The following is a 14,985-nucleotide window of genomic DNA, read 5'->3' as shown; positions in this document are numbered from 1 at the left end:
AAAATTTGAACTCATTCAAAGTGATTAGGTATTCCTTGACCATTTGTTTATCAGTCTGAAACTGCAATCTTGCCCCTTCAATTTCAAATTTGCCAGAAGGGTCATAGACCCTCTTTTGGGAGAAGACTGAGCCGAAGTAGAAATTGAGCACTTCTGCCTTTTCTTTGCCATCTGTTATCATTTTGCCATTCTCATTGAGTAGCTGTACCACCATCTCTTTTCTGTCTTTTACTATGGATGTACCCAAAGAAAGCTTTTTTGTTGCTGTTGGCATCTGTCACTAATCTCAGCTCATTCTCAGCTTTAGCCTTCCTGACATCATCCCTGCAATTCCGTGCTACCTGTCAGTACTCTTCCTTTGTGGCATAGCCTTCCTTCCACTTCCTATATGTGTCCTTTTTTGTTTTCAGGTCATCTCTAAGCTTCTGTGAAGCCACATTGGCTTCTTCTGCTGTCTTCCCCCCCTTTTTCCTTGATGGAATTGTTTACCATTGTGCCTTTAGAATTTCCTCTTTTAGAAACTTCTACCCATTTTGGACTCCTTTTCTCATTAGGGTCGCTTGCCACGGAACCTTACTTACCATTGTTCTGAGTTTAATAAAATCATTTTTCCTAAAGTCCAGGGTATGCATATGGCTATTCTCAGCTTTTGCTTCCTTTGAAATCAAGAACTCTAGTATAGCATGGTCACTTTCCCCCAGAGTTCCATTAAGTCCCACTTCATCCACCAAGTCAGCTTGGTTAGAATCAAGGATGGCTGATCCTCTAGTTGCTTCCTCCACTTTCTGTAGGAGAAAGTTATCTCCAATGTATGTCAGGAATTTTTTGTAGGGGCCGTGTTTGGCAGAATTTGTCTCCCAACAGATATTGGGGTAATTGAGGTCCCCCATTACTACTACATCATGCCTCCTCAAAACATTGGCAATTTGCTTTGCAAAAATTTAATCTTCGTCTCCTCCTTGATTGGGTGGTCGGTAGTAGATTCCAACCACCATGTTCCTTTTATTCCTTGCCCCATTAATTTTAATCCAGATACTCTCGGTGGAGCTACCAAGCTCATCCTCCTGTATTTCTGTGCAGGGGTATATATATTTTAATATATAGTACGACACCACCTCCCTTTTTATTCCTTCTATTCTTTTTGAACAAGTTATATCTTTCAATTGCTGTATTCCAGTCATGGGAGTCATCCCACCAAGTTTCAGTTATACCTATCAAGTCATATTTACTCTCCTATATTAAGAGTTCCAGTTTGTCCTGATCGTTTCCCATATTCTGGGCATTAGTATACAGACATTGAAGACCATGTGATTTGTGGCCTGGCTTCCTTCCTACATTTTTATGAAGACTATTACTGGGCCCCATTAGAGCTGTTCCCATAGTTCCTCTTACTGTACACAAGCCTCTGTTAGTTATTACTGCCAAGTTTACATTTTCCTCCCCTTAGGAAGACTTAGTAAAATTATAGCCTATTTTATTATTAAGAATTTGGAAACAAAATGCTACTAAAAAAAAAAAGATAATGCATTTTCTTGAAGAAACAAATGCTGCAGACAAGATGAATTTTCATTAAATCTGGAGGTTTTCAAGAAGCAATATTGTCTTAAGATGCTAGGGAAGTTTTCCACTTCCCTAATGGCTGTCACACAAATGGCATTTCATTTTGATTTGCTTTCAAATGCGTGCCTAAAGAAAATGTGCAGTGACACAAAGATGTGCACTGAGTCTGTGGAATTATGCACAATAATTTAAATCTGCTGACCTAAGGACTATTTTTAAAATCATATTCTGAATGTAGGACATTCTATTATTTATGTGTATTTCCCCCCCCCTCCATCTTTTGGTAGCTGAAGGTGTGCAGAAAAGCTGAAGTAATGTGACTGTCTGCATGTTTCACATTCAGCAGGCAAAGCATCAAAGCCCCTCCCAAGCCACGGGATCCCATGAGCTTAAGGGTGCCTAAGTTTCTACAGTGATATAAAGGAGGGCCACTGCTTGGTAGGGATGGAAAGAACTGTCAATCCTGGTTCTCTCAGTTACTCGTTTTACTAATCTTAAATGCAGTTCTCCACATTTCTGCAGCAATTTGCGGATTTTAAAAAAAATCCTCATGAAAATTCTTCAGCATTTTCGTGTAAATGTCTCCTAATAAAACACATTCTGTAGGCACTAATGTACGCATTTTTGCAAGCAATTTCTCATCATATAATGCATTTTGTATGTTATTTTCACTCACATATTCATATTTATGCACACTTTCGTCTAACATGTATTTTTAACATCATTGTGTGGTCAGTGAACTGCATCCCAAAATTCAAATAAGTGCAAATTTCAAAGGACGGCTGTGTTTTGGTTCTCATATTGTTTCAGAAACTGCAAATTTGTTCAATTCAGCTTGAAATGCGAACTGTATTGAAATTCTTGCCCATTCCTACCTCGGGGTCTAACCACTATTTCATTCAAACTGCAGCTTGGGGTATGTGGCACGTATTCAAATATTCCCTAGGAAGAAAGAAAGAATCCTTCCTGTCTATGGAAAGCTAATATGTTGGGGAGGAGAATGTGAGCCTAGTCTGCTCCATAACATACTGAGATATGGCTGGTGGAGCCTTCTCTTTTAAGTTTCCAACACCAGCTAAAGACCTGATTATTTATCCAGGCTTTTGTTGGGAGTTTAGTTCCAGAATTGTCGTTTATTTTAACTGGCTGGTTGTAATTTATCGGCTTTGTTTTTAGTTGTTTTATTATGTATATTTAGATTTGTGTTACATTGTAACCCACTCTGGAATTAAGCATCTGCAATGAAAAACATGTAAGCAATGTTTTAAAGACCATTAAAAAATAGTTCTGTATTTACAGGGGGGATTTGCTTTGCTCACATGACAGAGAATTCAAACATGCAATCCCTACCCCTCTTTGATACAGCCCAACAGTAGTAGGCAGTACACCATCTGTCTGATTGTGTGTTACAGGCCAAAGCGAGGGGATGTGTGAAAAGGACAATACCTGACCTCTGCCTCTGACATTAGGGCTCATTAATGACTGCAGTTGTTGTACAGATACATTTCTATGCCCATTAATACATGAAGAGGTGTTATGGCCAGCATTGCTAGCAACCCTGGGCACCAATTTATCCATGCAAACCTGGGTAGGTTGAATACAGTTATTCAGACCAGAGGAAAAACAAACCTTCCATTATCATCCTCATAATCACCAGCAGCAGCAACTGCCCCTAATACTCAAATTTTTCTCTTTTAGGAATGCAATCAAATGCCCTAACCACATGGTCACTAGGGGTCTCTCTTCCTAAATAACTTTATTGGAAGCTACCAAATGGCCATCATTGGAATGGGGGCAGTGGGTTAGGGGAGTGCTCACGTATTGTAAGGCCTCCTTGAAAGCTACACACTTCCAACCTACAGCATCCCTGCCAGGCTCTGGGAGCAGCTTATCACCACTGCCACAAGGATATGCTGCCCTTTTATCCAGAGGGCTAAACTGCAGCCATTCACTATATGTGAGAAAATAAGGAAGTACACTCCAGGACACTCCTGAGGTGTGAGCTAAGCCTTCTCCCCTGCCCGTGATAACTCCAGTGGGGGCAGTTTTGGCCTCCCCAACTGTGTTCCAGGTTTCAGCCAATTTTAGGCTCAAACACATGATACATATAACTGTTAATAAGAGTTGTGATCTGCAAATATTACAGCCTACCCAGTATGTCCAACCCTTTTTCATTTCATGTATATATTATGTAAGCAGGACCTATTCACCTAGTGGCTTAATGAAACAAATCAAGTGACGCACATGGATGTGTGAACTGGCCAAAATAGTATGCAACATATATATACACTTAATGAATCACTATTTTTGGTAATTTAATCCTGTTTTTAATATAATATATTCACTAGAACATGACAACTTGCTATTGACCTTTATTCTGTTGACCTGATATTGAGGGACTTGATTAGATAACTCAGTTATTCACTCATTAACATTACAATTCAGTGTAAATCATCAATGTATAAAGAGTCAACAGTTTAGGAACTTTTAAAACTTTTTTGAGACTCTCATTATTCAGATAATTTAGTGTTCACTTAAGGCATCAATGCTATACACTTACCTGGGAATATGCCCTCGTGAAAATAATAAAGCTTGCTTCTGAGTAGACACATAGGATTGTATTCCCATCCAAGGTTGAACCTACTTCCCTAAAGAAAATAAGCTCTCTTTTGGCTATCTCTATAAGCTGCATAAAGTATTTCAGTCAAAATGGGAGATGTCATCTTGGACAAGAGAGGTCGCTTGTAATTAATACCCTGAAAAGTTGCAATTTTATCCTGCTTGAGCAACATGATTTTTTTCATGATAAAAAATAGCAGTATGCCTGACAAGAAATCTGATAACTTTCCCACATTTTCATTTGCATTGCTTGCATTAAACTTACTCTGAAAAAGACATTTTCTCCTATAGGAAAAGGTATCTTGAATTTTCTAGGACAGCACATTGATCCTACAAACAGCGTAAGTGAATGAAATACCATTTGCAAGGAGAGTTAAACAGGCAAAACCGTGTTTTATGTTTTTCATTAGCTGATGAACAAAAGGAATAACAGACATTTTGGTTTGTGTGGATTATTGACCCTGCTTGGTGAACTATAAACACCTGATTCAGAATGATACCTCTTTTGCTGACTTCAATGTTTAATGATCTCAATTCTCCTTTAAAAATGTTTTTACACCACCAAGTTGCCTTACAAAGTTGGCTCTCTTTCTTTGCATGTTCTAAGATCAGATGACTGGATGTCTCACCCTGGGGCCTCCCATTGTTCATAAGTTTACTCTTTGCGCCGCCTAAAGAAAAGTAAAATTGCAACACAGTTGTGAGTAGCTCAGTGAGAAGAGGGCTGAAGGACAAAGAAAGTACGGGCCAGAGATTCTGACTCTCCTGGGTTTTTAAACTGGAAAAATGAACCCATTGAAACAGAAAGGCAATGTCAGAGCATGACAGCCCAACGCTTATATACCTCAGGGCCTGTTCCTGTGTAACCTAGAGTAGCATGAACATGGCCATCCAAAGTGGTTTCCAACTGTTCCAGGCAGGTACTATCTGCAAATTTTGCTTGAATGATTGAAGTTTATCTCATAGTCACAAACCGTACTAGTGACTCTGCCTCTAATGGCATGTGTGTGTGATCTATCCTAGCCACATGACCAAATGTTGCAGATGTTACTAGTGGTGGTAGCCTTGTTTGTCAGCTTAAGTGGATACTTGGGCAAGATACCCTCCATGGCCCCTCTCCCTCAGTGAGCCTACTTCCCCACTGTAGCAGGGCCATGGGCTCCCATCAGTGGATGCCCTACTGGGATGTGGCCCTTCTGCAGATGCCCAAACATGCTGATCCTTGACAGCAACCATGAATGGGTCCTTAATCTTAACCTGATAAGTTTTTTTCCAAGGAATCTGGCTATTTGTAGACTTTCCCATTCATTGTTGTTCAGTCAGTCTCTTGAGTGGATATTGAGGGCTCCAAATACTGCAATAAGAGCAGAGCTGGAAACTTGGTTGAAAGACTACATTCTGTTAAATGCAAGCAATTCAGATTCATATGGTTTGTTCTTCATCAAGTTTTGAACCTTGGAGGGGGGAGTTCTACGTGTTGTTTTAAGCCATGTCAGCAATTGCAATGACACCGGCTTTTATTATTTTTAATGATAATTTATATATATGGCAGTGGACACCATGGTGAGGCTGTGCTGGCCACCTGACCTACATCCAGCTGAGTCACTGCAGCATACCAGGATGGAGAAAGGGAGGGGTGTGGTGGTGGTGAGACTGGTGCAGTGAAAACATGCTGGTGAGGCCAGTTGGGGAGGCAGGATTGAAGGAAGTGGACAGTTGAGTGGTAAAGAGGCTGAACTGGGTGTCATCTGTGTAAATGTTGTAATTGAAGTCATAAGATTGTATGAGGTTACACAGAGACAGTATGTAGAGAGAAAAATAGTGGAGGGCAAAGAACAGATCCTTCTGGGACTCCAACAGAGAGAAGGAAAGCATAGAGCTCCCCACAAAACAACAACAACAATGAATGAATGGTGAGACAAAGGCAAAGAACCTTCTGGAACAGAGGTGACAGTGAACACAGTAAGGAAGGAGGCAGAGGAGAGAGAGAAACTGATTATGTTGTGAAGAGGATGGATAACAGCAGGGGAGATGACCAATAGGAGACAGAAGGGGATAGAATTAGGATGGCACGTGAAGGGGTTACTAATGCATTCAGTGTATGAGTCACCTAAATTATATATATATATATATATGCACACAGGAAAATAGACAAAGTTAAAACATAACATATAACAATTTAATATAAAATAAACCAATAAAATTCATCCAGCAGTAGTACACCAATAAAATCCAGCCCTAAAATTTAATGTTGACAGACACAAATCAAATCCCAGCAACCCATCTGATTAGCAGAACAATAATACTCAGCCCAGCTATAAAAGCTAAAACTAACCAAATTGCCATCATTTTGTAGAGAATAAAACAAAATCATATCAATGATATTAAAAGGCCCGGAAGAACAAAAACTTATTTGCCTAGTGCTGACAAGACATTAAAACAGATACCAGGCAAACCTCTCTAGGGAAATCATTCCACTGACAGGGTTAGATGAGGACAACAGGATTGACAACTCATCACCTGAGGCTTCATACACACCATACATTTAACCCCCCCCAAGAATCCTGTGAACTGTAGTTTACTCATCACAGCACTACAATTCCCAGCATCTTTAACAAACTACAGTTCCCATCATTCTCTCTGTGTGGGGAGGAACATGCTTTTGCTGTGTTTTAAATGTATGGTGTGTACGCAGCCTGAGACACAGAAAAAAAGGATTAAGGGAGGAAAAGGAGGGACAACCAGGTGAGCGGAGGGAGGAAAAGGGATCAAAGCAGATGGTTCCAGTTTTTACACTGAAGAAGGAGGCAAGCAATTATATTTATGCAGACTGTAAAAATGCTGAGCCCATTTGCTTGGTCTGTTCTATCATTATAGCCACTGTTAACATTAAACTGGAGGTGCCAATAGTATAAAGGAAGGGCGGTTGTGCAATAGCTTATAGGACACAGTAAACGCGGCACACGAGTTTTTGAATGGACCTCAGTGGTTTATAGAGCCATATGAAAACTCACTGTGTGCAGACTTCTGCATGTGCCAGCAGTCATGTGACCACCAGCGCCTGAAGTATTGGTAGCTCATAGTCAGTGCACCACATGGAGCAGGCTGTGAAAATGGGCCTGAACATCCCCGATCCAATCTAATCTCATTCTTTATTTTTGGTACATGTTACGGTTCACATTACTTCGCCCCCCTCTGCTTTATATTCCCAGGTGCTTTCCCAATGTACTATGTACAATGTTATTCTGTCAGCGATCAACTGGACCAAACTTCAGCAGAGGTTGATACTGAGGAGGTTGACAGTGGCATAAAGTATTATCCCACCCCCACTCCCGCTGCCAAAACATCTTCCTGAACTTCCTTATCTGTTACTTTTTGAGATTTTCCTCTTTGATCATGTTGAGCCCAGCAAGTTAATATTTGTAACATCAAAGATGTGATACTCGGGAAGTCAAAAAGTTGTTCTGGATTCATTACTGAGATGTTAATATAAATGCACACATTATAAATAGGCCTCAGTATGTGAATATGTGAACATATTTACCACCTAAAGGTATTTCTGTCCTAAAGCATTCAGGTGCCACATGCACCAATCATAGCACTAGTAAAGTAGTAAAGAATGAAAAACAAATGGCAAGTCCTGTGTTACTAACGGCATTACAATCCCAAGGACATCAGTACCAGCAAAGATAGCCTGCAAGAAATTAATACCCTTGTAAATAAAAAGGAGGGAGAAGGAGAAAAAAATTCAATTTGTAAGAAAGGCAGATCTGATACTTCAATTACCCCTCTGTTTCAAGTTGGAAATACATGGCAATGTCAACACACGTCTCATTAAGTACTTTAGTAGGAAAATGCATGTAAAAATTAAGGTCCTTGGCTTATGTAAAGCAGAAGGTACCTTCTAGAAAATCCCAATCACTGACAGAATCTTTATACTCTTCACCATTTCGGCATACTAAAGTTATACAGCATTGCCCAAAAATATAATTGCTGGTGTAGAATTCCATAGCTGACCTCTGCTGCAGTAGGGCCATTCCCCAATGAATAACCCTCTCTACCCAACCTCTGGGAGTTGCATACCTCTTGCTGATTCTCTTGCTACTGCCCTCAAATCCTATCTTCCCATGGTTAGTCAAATTTCAAATCTCCTCTCTTTCCCAGAAATAATCAGTTTAGAGTAGCATCAGTGCTTGAGTTTTTTTCTTTGGTCTATAAGGCCAGCTAACTAATGAACCTCACTAGGCCATAGATGGCCCGCCAATTGCCAAGCACCATACCCCAAACCCATTAAATATGTTAAAAACACTGAAGCAGACATACTTATTGTCTGGCCTGGTTCAGACAATCATATCTTGGCTTAACAGGCTGAGATACAAATTTTTGCTCGCACACTCCATGCTTGTACCACTCTGGGCTGCGGTAAGCCAGGAAGTTGTCAAATGCCCATAGTTTCCCATTTAGGTTGAACTGGGAAACTATGGCTTCCAGGTTCAAAACAAGACATGATCTTAAACCACGGTTTGAAGTTGGTTTAAGATACTGGCCTGTTCTGGACGTGGCAACCATAGTTTTCCAGATCCGACTTTTCCAGATCAGATCAGAGACTTTCTGCCAATTGCTTTCTGCTTATTGCCAAGAGAGGAGGAGGGAAAGTGTTGGGTACATGGCTGAGAAATGATCATCCAAAGATGGCCTATGTAATATATGTGGATGCATATATCAATTATACAATATATTTCATATATCAAATCCAACATTTCTTTAGAGTTAATGCCCACCTTAACCACTAAGGATAAATGTTTTCAATGCTGCTGATAATATCATTACTACCAGTCATCACTCAAAAGCCACTTGTGATCCCCACACAACCATGTTCAAAATGATCAGCAAGATTTGAGGGTCTGTTTTTGTATTGTTTTTGCATTTTGTCCAAGTACAAGAATAATTGCACTTGTGTACTGGGGAAATCCTATTTCCCCAGCAATCAAAGCACTCCTAGTTTAACTCTAGAATACTATACTGAAACAGAGCGCGAGAGCTAGAGAGAGAGAGAGAGAGAGATGGATACAGTATGGGACTTGAACTGAGGCTATCTGGGTTCAAATCTTTGCTCAGCTATTACGTTTTCTTACCACAGCGTCCCTAGACCAGTCATGATCACCTTACAAAGCTGCTGTGAAAATTAGAAAATGCCACATATAGTACCCTAAGCACCACATGTCCCAAACGTACATCCACAAGAAACCACAATCACTTGCAGGCATGGGAAGCTGAGGGTACCTGGTCAGGCCCATGTCTGGACTCTGGGAGACAACATTGCTGAAGCAGCAGGGCAACCAAGCCCTGAAATGTTAGATTTGTGAATGTGTGCATTGTCTGCTACATCATATCTTTCTATGGAATTGTATTGGTTTGTATTATTATTATTATTATTATTATTATTATTATTATTATTATTATTATTATTATTATTATTATTATTATTATTAAAGAAAACAGTTCTGTACAGCCTTAAAGGCTAACATGGTTATTGTGGCATAAGGTATTGTTGACAAGGGCCCACTTTGTTAGAAGCACCACATGGTATCCTAAATTGGCAGGTACATTACATGGGTGGAGAGAAGAAAACAGTTTGTGAACAGCGGAGCCAAACCCCTTGGAATGCTTGGGGCAACAGTAGGTCCCCATATGAACATCATGATAAGACAATTGAGTGTTCTGTCTTTCAGAACTGTGGATTTTAGATGTGTGCTATATCTTGGGGATTTTATGGAGATATACTGTAGCTACGCAACAGTAGTTGGCTGTAAATTTATTTCTAATTGTTTGTTAGAATTTATGTTCCAGGAAAACATCTGCTTGGTGATCGAGTGAAATTATGTTTCTCCAAACACAGTTATCTTGTTGCAACCAGACACTTGTTGCACCATTTTGCCCTAACTTAAAACTTGCTCACTTCTCTTCTCATTCAGGCCCATGTGATTTCCCTGCTTCGTTTGTGTGATTTCCCTTCGCTGGCTTCCCAGCCCCTTCTGCATCCAACACATCCTGGTCCTTAGCTTTAAAGTTCTCCATGGCAAATGCCATTTTCTCTCTTTGTCTCCATAACCTGATAAATCTCTGCCCCTGGCTTTTCCTCCTTTGAAATCTACAGCCTCAAAGGTCTGTTACTCTCTTAAACATAGCTGCATCCATTTACCCTCATGCACCGTTATGCTCAGAACTCCCTCCTAGAATACCCACATGCTGACACCTCTCTCTCCCTTCGAACCCCAGCTCAAAACCCACTTTTTCCATAAAACCTTTGGCTCATGTCTTTAGGTATCATGCACAATTGAAACCAATCCAAGGTGTGTGAGTGAAACTGCACTTTCTCACATTCATCCTTGTTGCTCTTGTCTCTCCCATTCCTCCCCTCCTCTACTGATTTCTCACCTGTGCCCCACCTCCCTCCCTTATCTACACACCATTTGTTTAGATTGTAAGTTGTTGGGGCAAGGAACTCATTTTGTCTTTGGTTTTTGCTTATATTACTCTGTAAAGTGCCATGTACTCAAAAGCTGCAATAATAATAGCAAAAGTCATATGGGCTTTACTCACCCCTGCTGACCGAGTCGGTCTTACTCTGCTTTTCCGGTTACTATCTCCTGTTGCTGGTGTTATGCCACAATTACTTCCTGTGCAGAGAATACCTGTGGAGGGACAACAAAAGTAAAATTCTATACACTATCTTTGAAAGACAAAGAAATATAAGGGATGTGTGTGTGTACGGAAAACTCCCTTTTGACTAACATTATAGCAAAGTTTAAAATAGAAAATACTTTTATAAAAATTCCAATGGTGGTCTTCCCGGAAGGAGTGCTGGCTGGTGGTTGTCTCTGAGGGAGCTCTGCCTCAGAGGAAGCTTTTTTCAGGTTAAAAGCCAGCCAAGAGGAATCTTGGACTGGCTTAAATGTTCTCCAAGGTATAGGAGAACCGATCAGATTTTCCACAAGACTTCGTTGAGCTGTCGGCGGCTGGAATTGATCAGGAAATTCCTGAGATAAGAAGGCATGCCGATCGGCTGAAGACGGAGTCAGGATTTCCACGCAAGCTGTACTGGAAAAAAGCGAAGCGTTCTTTTTTTTTCTTCTTAAAAAAAACGTTCTTAACCAGCGAGCCTACTTCTGTCTAAATCTTATCATTTGGCTTAAATTACTACAATAAAAGGGATTTGTTTACGAATCAGCAACTGAGAAACCTGGGTGAGTCATACTTTTTCTCTTTTAAATATAATTAAGGAAGAAAGAAAATGTAAACAACTTATATACTTTTTTTACAACAAAAAGCTGGCCTGAATTTGGAGTTTTAAAGTTTAAAAACGGATGAGAGGTAATTATTATATTTTGGACTATTTTTCTCTTTGGACTATTTCTTTTTGGACGAATCTGCTGCTCGTATATGTTACTAATTGTTTGGTGTTGGCAACCAGAATTGTTTTGCATTCTTGGATGTAGATAAGAACTGTGCTGTGCTGGCTGGACTTCAATAACAGGCCTGGAATATTAACTTTTTTGTTGGTGGAGGGAAAAAAAAGAAATAGACTGCCTCTAGGTTTTGGAACAGTGATTAATATCAGAAATTAAAGGCTTTTCTTGAAAATGACAACTAAAAAAGCAACTAAGACCCAGGAGCGAAGAAGAAGTTCTACTGATCCACAGGAAGGGGTTATACCCCCAGATATGTTTCAAAAAATAATGGAAGGGATTAATGATATAAAACAGGAAATGAAAACTGAATTGACAGATATAAAAGACTATATTAAAACACAAGTGGATGAGATTAAAGGGACAATTGGGCAAATAAAGGAGGATGCAAAAAACACTAAAGAAAAGGTACAAATCTTGGAGAATAGAACAGATATATTAAATCTGGAATTAGAAAAAAACTTGGACTATATGGCTGTGACTGAAATGAAAAATAAAGAACATTGTTTGAGATTCCGTGCAATTCCTGAGGAAACAGGTGAAGACATCAGAGATAAAATTGTTAATGCTCTAGTAAAATTTCTGGATTTGAATGAAGATCAGATGGAATTTGAAATAGATAAAGTGTATAGAATTAATTCCAGATATGCAACAATGAATAAAATTCCAAGAGATGTGCTTGTTCATTTTATAAAGAAGACGACCAGAGATATGGTATTACAGCAACACTTTAAAAATACCTTTAAAATTGATGGTAAGGAAATACTGGTGATGAAAGAAATTCCTATTAGACTTTTACGTAAGAGAAAAGAATATGCTTTCTTTACAGAGAAACGTAAGCAACGCAAAATTCAATTTAGATGGGATGTTCCAGAAGGAGTGATCTTTACATTCAGACAACAGAAATATAGATTGAATACTGTTCAAAAAGCAAGGGACTTCTTGAGAAAAGCTTCAAAAGATATGGATGAAGATAAACTCAAAGATATGGATATAATTCCTGGGGAACAAAGTCAACAAAATATGCAGAGGAAGGGAAGGAAGATGATGGACTAAAAGGAGCATCAGGCACATTTTAAAATACACTCTTGAAGATGGATTACAAATATCTAACTTGGAATATAAATGGAGCCAATATGGCGCAGAAGAGAAAGAAAGTGTTTCATTATTTGAAAAAATTAAAATTGGATATAATTTGTTTACAAGAAACTCATATTAAGAAGAAAGATTCCAAATATTTGATTTGTAAAAATTTGGGTGAAGAATTTATTTCGGCTGGACCAAAAAAAAAAAATGGAGTTGTTCTCTACATTAACCCACAATTGCTTCCTAAATTGGTATTACTGGATGATAGTGGTAGATTTGTGGGGGTCGAAATTACTCTACAGGGTACAAACATTTTGATAGTGGGTATCTATGCCCCCAATGAAGATAAAACAAGGTTTTACACAGGACTTATGGAAAAATTGTCAGAGTTTTCATATGACCATTGGTGCGTTATGGGTGATTGGAATGGGGTAATCTCACCAAAAATTGATAGGCTTTCTGAAAAAAATATCAAAGAGACACAGGGTAAATTACCAAAGATTTGCTTTGAACTGATGGAACATTTAGAATTGGTGGATACCTGGAGATATATAAATGATAACGCAAAGGAATTTACTTATTTTTCAGAAAGACACAAAACATTCTCGAGGATTGATATGATTTGGATGTCTAAAATTTTAGCGAAGGACACTTTTAAAATGGATATATTACCAAAAACTTTTTCGGATCATAACCCTGTGATATTAACTTTAAAAAAGAAAAATCTTGGATTTAGATGGAGACTAAATGAATCTTTATTACAGAATGACAAAGTAGTACAAGAATGTAAGAAGAAATTAAAAGAGTTTTTTGAACATAATTTACATAAAGGAACAAGTGAAAATATTGTTTGGGATACAAGTAAGGCATTTATGAGGGGATATCTTATTAAATGTAACTCTGAATTAAAAAAAAAGAAACAACAGAAAATGCAATTAATCTTGGAAGAAATAAAACAAAAAGAGGAAGAATTGAAAAATAATCCAACTAAAGTTTCTATTGTAAATGAAATCAAAATGTTACAGAAGCAAGTATCAATGCTGACAGTTAGAGAAATTGAAAGAAAACTAAATTTTGCTAAACAAAGGACTTTTGAATTTGCAAATAAACCTGGGAAATGGTTAGCATATAAATTAAGAAAAGAACGCCAAAAAAATATCATTTTAAAGATACAAGAAGGAGATGAGACGTTGACAGATAATGTAAAAATTAAAAAGATTTTTCATCAATATTCAACATTGTACAAATGTCAGGAAATTCCATCTGAAAAAATAGAAGAGTATATATCTAAACAGAATTTGCCTAGAATTACAGACTTTCAGAGACAAGCTATTAATGGTCCTATTACGTCAAGAGAGATATCTGAAGCTATAAACAAAATTAAATTAGGAAAGGCACCAGGACCAGATGGGTTATCTGCAATGTATTATAAATGTTTGGAGGAAGAACTCTTACTACCTTTACAGTCTACAATGAATCTTATTCTGCAAGAGGGAAAGATACCGGATAGTTGGAAAAATGCTAATATAACATTAATACCTAAAGAGGAGCAAGATTTAACTAAAACAAAAAATTATCGACCAATATCTCTATTGAATAATGACTATAAAATTTTTACAATGATCTTGGCAGAAAGATTGAAAATAATATTGCAACAATTTATTCAGGAAGATCAATCAGGGTTTTTACCTAAAAGACAATTACGTGACAACGTCAGGAATGTCTTGAATGTCTTGGAATATTTAGAACAACGAAATGATAAACAAGCAGCTTTGATTTTTTTAGATGCTGAAAAAGCATTTGATAATTTGAATTGGAAATTTATGTTTCAGGTTTTGGAGCAAATGGATTTTGGAGACAATTTTATAAAATGGATTAGATCGATTTATACATCTCAGAAGGCTCAGATAATTGTTAACGGAGATTTAACGGATTCATGTGAAATACAAAAGGGTACAAGACAAGGATGTCCTTTATCTCCCCTTTTATTTATTTTGGTCTTAGAAGTGCTGCTTAGAGATATAAGGCAAGATAAAAGAATTTCGGGATTAAAGATAAAAAAAGAAGAATATAAATTGAGAGCATTTGCTGATGATTTGATAATTGTACTAGAAAATCCTTTGGAAGGAATTAATGTATTGATGGACAAATTAAAAGAATTTGGACCGTTAGCAGGATTTAAGATCAACAATCAAAAAACAAAGATGTTGGTGAAAAATTTAACATTAAGGGAACAGAAAGAGTTAATGGA

General features: G+C 38.1%; 1 protein-coding gene across 5 annotated transcripts in view; it reads right to left on the bottom strand.

Annotated features, from left to right (window-relative positions):
- LMNTD1 (lamin tail domain containing 1) overlaps nt 1–14,985 on the bottom strand; it is a 327,152-nt gene that overhangs the window by 45,894 nt on the left and 266,273 nt on the right. For 4 of the 5 annotated variants that reach the window (XM_061582240.1, XM_061582244.1, XM_061582242.1 and 1 more), the window contains one exon: nt 10,783–10,874. In XM_061582240.1, coding sequence (XP_061438224.1) covers nt 10,783–10,874 — 92 coding nt within the window. Of the gene's footprint in view, nt 1–4,802; nt 4,851–10,782; nt 10,875–14,985 lie in introns of those variants that run through there. The other variant, XM_061582245.1, reaches the window with a different exon arrangement.

This window comes from Rhineura floridana, chromosome 8 (assembly GCF_030035675.1).
Source record: "Rhineura floridana isolate rRhiFlo1 chromosome 8, rRhiFlo1.hap2, whole genome shotgun sequence".
Lineage (NCBI taxonomy): Eukaryota > Metazoa > Chordata > Lepidosauria > Squamata > Rhineuridae > Rhineura > Rhineura floridana.
The sequence above is the reverse complement of the archived record's forward strand: the minus strand, read 5'-3'. Positions and strand labels throughout refer to the sequence as shown.